Below are 7289 nucleotides of genomic sequence, written 5' to 3'. Positions count from 1 at the left end.
CAAATGCAAGCTTATGCAATATGTGATGTCTTGATATCTTAATTATACTTCTTCGTACATTACTAAAGAACTGTGATGCATGACTCCATGTTGTGACTACTGTATAATTAGGATAAATGTTTATAAATGTCATTATATAGAGGCCAGACTGCAATAGCGCTGATCTACTTACTGGGCTTTTAGCTCATCCCTTTATTTTCATCTATGTAGAGTGATAACTTTCAACTCTTGAGAACGGGCAGCTGGATTTTTGTGGCAGGCAACTAAATCTCAGTGCTGGACAAAGGAACTTCTTGATAGTAGGTGTTTGGTGATAGTGCCATAGAGTCGTTTTCATGAAGTGTTGAAATCTTGATGTCAGGCCTGTAGTTCCTTGAAAGTAATTTTAAAAGAATTTTTGGAGAATGTATATATATATATATATATATATATATATATATATATATATATATATATACATATATATATATATAATGGTTTTATGGTTTTATATTCTATTCAGTTTTGTGGAGCTTGGTGAATGAGTTTTATTTTCTTTCGTGGTTTTCTTTGATTCTGCATTTCGAAACGCGTTTGAGCCACTCCCACCTGAGTGGCATTCGCTACCTCCGGTCGCGATCCCGCACTCTGTCACCCTCCGACAAGTACGGTAGGGGAGGGGTCATGACAATTATGGTATCAAAGCAACCAGGAATGGATTCTTGGCCTAAAGAGTTGTAGGAGTGTCTCTAGAATAGTTCTGAATAGGGTTGTAACTGGGTGCTCTTGTTTTGAGGCAAAAAATGACGAGGACTCGTGCCGACAATGTGAGTTCTAGCAATGAGACTACCGAGGCCCTCGGTGAATTTTTCAAGACTTTAGAGGTCATGACTCAGATGATGAAGGATAATATGCTGGCCCTGGCCACCCCTACCCCAGATCAAACCGATAGTGGGCTAATTGAAAGATTTAAGAGGCTAGCACCTTTGACGTTCTCAGGATAGGGGGGAGTAGAGAAAGATGAGCAGTGGAGGAGACAGGTGGAAAAGATATTCGATGTTCTGCACTGTATAGATGAATAGAAGGTTAGGGTGGGAACCTTCGTGTTGGAGGGGGATGCTGAGCAATGGTGGGGCTCAGTAAAGCAATCTTGAGAAGAGTCAGGGACAGTAGCGCTTGGGAGAATTTTCTGGAAGCATTTAATGAGAAGTATTTCCCTGACTCAGTGCAAGAGATGAAGGAGGTAGAATTTATTGAGCTGCAACAAGGAAGATTATCAATAGAACAGTATGGAGTGAAGTTTGCTGAGCTTTCACATTATGCACCGCACATCATCAACACGGAGGGGCAAAAGGAAAACAAGTTCGAGAGAGACCTCAGGCCCGATATGAGGGAAAGAATAATATCAGCAAACCTCAAGACCTTCTCCCATTTAGTAGACCTTGTCATGAACATTGAGAGGGATTGTGAAGAGTCTCGGTTCAAGAAAGAGGGAAGAATGGGGCCAACCCAATCTGGGAACCTTGGGAGGAAGGTTCGACCACCCCCAAGGAGAAGTTTTGGGGGAAGGAACAATCAAGGCAATATAATGATTCATAAGACCTTCCCGGGTGATCTAAGGGATAATTGGCACCCGGTTTGCCCTTACTGTGGGTTAGGCAACCATTCAGCAGCTGAGTGCTATAAGAAGACAAAGTCATGTTTTCGATGTGGCAAGCATGGCCACCTAGTGAGAGACTTCCTGGTAACGGGCCAGAAAACCGACCAAAGACTCAAGGTCGGTTCTTTGTGCTCACAAACAAAAAGGCAAGGTGTCAGCCTCTGCAAACCGAGTACGCTCTTTGTTTGTAGCATGGAAGCTAAAATTCTATTTGACCATTGATCTTCTCACTCTTTTGTTGAACCTCACTTTGCATGCCACATGAATGTTAGACCTGCACTTCTTGACTGGACATTGGTAGTATGAACACCTATGAGGGGAATTTATAGAAACTGATATGGTTTATAAACACTGTGGGGTTTTGCTTGAAGGGTGTGTTCTACCTATAGACCTGATACTTTTAGACACTCAAGATTTTGATATTATTTGGGCATAGACTGGTTGTCCACACATCATGCTACAGTAAATTGCTATGATAAAACTGTAACCTTTAAAAGCCCAAACCAGCCTGAGTTGAATTTTGTCAGCATTAAGGATGTACCCCCTCTACACCTTATCTCTGCCGTTCGGGCTTCCTGTCTGCTAGCCAAAAGATGTGTTGGGTACTTGGCCTATGTAATAGAGAATCGGGACGTCCAGTCCAAGTTAGAGGAGATACCAGTGGTAAGAGAATACCCAGAAGTCTTCCCTGAGGAGTTAACCTCTTTGCCTCTAGTTAGAGAGATAGAATTTGAGATACATGTGGCCCCAGGTACTACTCCCATCTCCAAAGCCCTTTATCGAATGGCCCTTGCTGAATTAAAGGAGCTGAAAGAGAAATTGCAGGAATTGTTGGAGAAAGGGTCATCCGGCCCAGTATGTCACCTTGGAGTGCACCGGTCTTATTTGTGAAAAAGAAAGATTGGTCTTTAAGGATTTGTATAGATTATAGACAGCTGAATCAGGTCACGACAAAGAACAAGTACCCCTAGCCTAGAATTGACGACCTTTTAAACCAGCGTCAAGGGGCCCAAGTATTTCCAAGATTGATCTCCGATCGAGCTATCATCTACTGCGGGTCAAGGAAGAAGATGTCCCTAAAACCGTATTCAGGACCTGATATGGGCACTATAAGTTCTTAGTAATTCCGTTTGGGTTGACTAATGCCCCGGCTGTCTTCATGGACCTAATGAATAGGGTTTTAGACCCTTTCTAGATGATTTTGTGGTGGTCTTTATAGATGACATTTTGGTGTATTCAAAAGACCTGGACAAGCATGAGCAGCACCTCAAAATTGTTCTCCAGACTTTGAAGTCGAAAAAGTTGTATGCCAAGTTGGGTATAATTGAGTTTTGGCTTCCTAGCGTAGCCTTTCTTAGGCACGTTATTCTAAGGACGGGGTCGCAGTTGACCCTTGTAAAATTGAAGCCATATCTAAATGGGAAAGACCAACAAATGTGACAAAGGTCCGCAATTTTCTAGGACTGGCGGGTTACTACTTTTTTTTTGTAGAAGGATTTTCAAAAATAGCACTTCCCCTGACTCGCTTAACCCAAAAAGAAGTGAAATTTGTGTGGTCAGAGAAGGATTTTCAAAAATAGCACTTCCCCTGACTCGCTTAACCCAAAAAGAAGTGAAATTTGTGTGGTCAGATAATTTTGAGAAAAGGTTTCAAGAATTGAAGAAGATATTTACTACAGCCTCGATACTGACCTTACTAAAAAAAAACAAGGACCTTATAGTTTACACTGATGCTTCACTAAGGGACTTGGATGTGTGCTGATGCAGCGAAGGAATGTCATAGCTTGTGCCTCTAGATACCGTATGAACAAAACTACCCAACTCATGACTTGAAACTCGCGGCTGTAGTACTCGCCTTGAAAATCTGGAGACATTACTTCTATGAGGCCCAATTTAAGGTGTTTACAGATTATTACAGCCTCAAGTACCTATTTTATGAGAATGAGTTGAATATGAGACAAAGATGATGAATGAATCTATTGAATGATTATGACTGTACCATCAATTACCACCCGGGCAAGACTAATGTAGTAGCAGATGCCTTAAGCAGGAAGCCCGTGGTATCAGTGGCCCATCTAAGGATTCGAGAGATGAAACTGTTAGAGGATGCAGTAGAGTGGCACTCAAATCTTCCCCTTAGTGATGGGGTAGGAATGACTGCATGTATAAGGGTGGAGCCCCAGCTCTTTCAACAGATCCGAATGGCACAAAAGGAAGATCCTCAACTTATGAAAATTCTCGAAGAAATAAAGCTGAGAAAAAAAGATGATTTCTCTATGAGCAGTGACGATCTGTTAAGATTTAAAGATTGGGTATGTGTTCCGAATGATAAGAATGTAAAAAGGGCAATTTTGGAAGAAGCACACCACTCCTGTTATACGGTACACCCAGGGAGCACTAAAATGCATCAGGACATGAAGAAAACTTTATAGTGGTATTACATGAAGAGGGAAGTGGCACGGTTTGTTTCTAAGTGCTTCACATGTTAGCAAGGGAAAGTTGAACATCAGAAAACCCGTCGAACTGTTGCAGTCCTTGTCCGTACCAGAGTGGAAACGGGAACACATTACTATGGACTTTGTCTCCGGCTTACCTAGAACGGGTGCCGGACATGATAGTATTTGGGTCATTGTGGACCGACTAACCAAAGCTGTTGTCACAGCCCAAGTTTTATAACACTAGAATCCTTGGAATGTGACAATCGATTCATAACAAAACAAATTTTCCATTTCTAAGATTTTGTACAAAGTCTACTCATAACTAATATTAACATGAAGGTTTAGATATACATCTGATGATAGAACAAAATTTACAATGGTGAATTTAAACAACAGTTACAAAGGAAAATTTAGTCATTGCAACTTCTTTAAAGCTTTTTCTACTACTCTTGTTGAATAGTAAGGCTGCAATTACTCTGAAAAGAGTTCACAATAGTTTGATGAGTTGACTACTCAGTAAGTGATCATCATAGTCCTAAAAATAATCATGATTGGAAGATATCAACATTTTCAAAAAGGGAGATCTATTAAAAACAATGCGGGCAAAAGCGTTTATGGATAACAATTTCACTTTCAAAAAATGCACAATTTAGCATAATCCAAAAGATTGAAATGCAGATAAATATTTTAACAGCAATGCATAACTCAAATGATTTCATAAAATACCATACTGGTGTCCCAAGTAGGTCACCTATATACCCCATCAGCATCCTGATGGGTTCACTTAATCCATACCGGTGTCTGGGATAGGTCCACTTAATCCCTGCAAGTCCACTCATACCTAATCGGCATACCAAATGAGTCTACTTAATCGTACCAGTGTACCGGATAGGTCCACTTATACGTCACCGGTGAATCGGATGAGTCCACTTATATTCAAATTATCTCTGAAACTCTTTTTACATCAGAAAGCAACAACATCATATATGCAAAGTATCTCTGAAATCATTAACAGGAATTCACTTGAAGCAATTTAAACGATCACTTTCATTGAAATAATTGTCAGTAACTAGTCAAACATTGGCAATAATTTCTGAAACGTAGCAATTCTGAATGACATTATTGAAATCTAACATGATAATTGTCTAGTGGCAATAGAAGAACCCTTATAAGAACCCAAAATTAAATACGGAATTGTCACAATTTATGGAATTACCAATTTGCAAATAATCATTTCATAGGCAATACTACAATCAAGTGCAGAAATATCAGTTTTTCAAATAATGAGGCAGTCATTTGCACATGAATTTTACAATGTATAAATATTCAAAACAGTAGAAGGAAATCTTACAATTTTACTAAAAGCGAAAATATCATATTTATTTCTAATAATTTATAGTATCTAAAATTCTCAACAATAGACATGAAAAATAAATTTATTTCTAAGAATTTATAGCATTTAAAATTCCAACAATAGATAAAATATCACAATTTTACTAAAAATATTATTTTCAAAACAATGAGGTCACTTACTCAAAATGGTGCAACAGAACTGGATAACAACTTTAAACACTTATAACTAGGGAGAGAGAAATCGCTATACAGATTGCTCGAGATTCCCTGTTCCTCAGTAAGAGAGCACCCTTTATTTATTTTTAACGAGAGAGACTTCACTGCTTTGTTTAGTTAGCAGGAATCTCATGGGCTTTGGACCCATAGAGAAATGTTTATCAGAGAGAGAGAGAGAGAGAGAACATTCTTGTAGGGAGAGAGAGAGAGTCCAAGTCCCCTTATAAAACCCCACTCCTTATCTTTTAAAATTTTTTATTCCACATGATGTGTAAAGATAACATTAGAATGTCAACAAAAAAATCCCACATCAAAGAAAGCGTGGCACATAATGAAAAGGTGAAGTGCGAAAAGGGAGTAAAACTAGTGATGGTCTCTAAGGACCATAATGCTTATATGGACCATCACACTATAAAGAATTCTCTAAGTTTTTTTTTTTTTGTTATTTACTTATTTAGGATTGTTACATTCTTCCCCCTTAAAAGAAATTTAGTCCTCTAAATTTGTGTACCTTATTGCTGAGAATGGTAGGGGTATTTTTCTCTGATTTCATCTTCTCGTTCTCAAGTCGACTCCTCTCTCGAATGGTACTGCCACAATACGCGAACCAAAGAATCTCCTTATTGCGCAACACTTGCATCCTCCTATCCAGTATCAAAATTGGCTTCTCAATGAAGGTCAGGTCATTCTGATCAGTAAAGGTTCATATTTTAGGACATGGGATGGGTCGGGCTGACATTTCTGCAATGAGGATACATTGAAGACATTATGAATATTTGCTAATTTGGGCGGTAAGGCAAGTCTATAAGTGATGCTTCCGACCCTATCTAAGATTTCAAAGGGTCCGATGTTGTCACACCCCAAGAATTTACAATACTATTATTCCTGAGATGTGACGGACAAAACATATATACATCTATTGATAGGACAAATTTACAGTGGCGAGGTCTTACATAGTAAATAAAGAAAGCTAGCACAACAACAGTATCTTCCAAGGTTGATCTTGACTAGCACTCAAAATGAATCTGTAGTTATCCTGAAAAATGTTTACCATAGTTTGATGAGTTTGGCTACTCAGTAAGTGATCATCATAATCCTAAAAATAATCATGATTGAAAGATATCAATATTTTCCAAAATGAGATCTATTAACAGAAATGTATCAACAGTTTCACTTTCAATAAATGCATAATTAAGTATAATCCGTGTAATTGAAATGCTTATAACACTTTTAACGGCAGTACATAATTCAAAGGATTTCACAAAATACCCTACTGGCGTCCCAAGTAGGTCACCTATATACCCCATCAGCGTTCTGATAGGTCCACTTAATCCCTATCGGCGTCCCAGATAGGTCCACTTAATCCCTGCAGGTCCACTTATACCTCACCGGCGTACCGGATGAGTCCACTTAATCCCTACCGGCGTCCCGGATAGGTCCACTTATACCTCACCGACGAACCGGATGAGTCCACTTGCATACTTAAATTATTTCTAAATCTCTTTTAACATTCGAAAGCAACAATATCATGTACTCAACATATCACTGAAACCATTAATATGAATTTCACTTAAACCATTAATAACAGTCACTCTCTATAATATTTCAAAAATAACCAATCAAATATTTTGGGCTCAAATTTA

The 7289-nt window shown here is 38.8% G+C and overlaps 1 protein-coding gene across 1 annotated transcript; it reads left to right on the top strand.

Annotated features, from left to right (window-relative positions):
• Positions 1-1105: 1105 nt before the first annotated feature.
• On the top strand, positions 1106-5114 carry LOC148779533 (uncharacterized). The gene is made up of 3 exons (XM_088852667.1): positions 1106-1756; positions 2147-2494; positions 5046-5114. Exons 1-3 carry the CDS (start codon positions 1106-1108, stop codon positions 5112-5114), a joined length of 1068 nt encoding a protein of 355 aa, XP_088708793.1.
• The last annotated feature ends 2175 nt before the right edge of the window (positions 5115-7289 follow it).

The sequence above is a fragment of the Amborella trichopoda genome, chromosome 12, assembly GCF_054954075.1.
Source record: "Amborella trichopoda isolate Santa Cruz 75 chromosome 12, AtrichopodaSantaCruz75HAP2 v2.0, whole genome shotgun sequence".
Taxonomy (NCBI): Eukaryota; Viridiplantae; Streptophyta; class Magnoliopsida; order Amborellales; family Amborellaceae; genus Amborella; species Amborella trichopoda.
The sequence above is the reverse complement of the archived record's forward strand: the minus strand, read 5'-3'. Positions and strand labels throughout refer to the sequence as shown.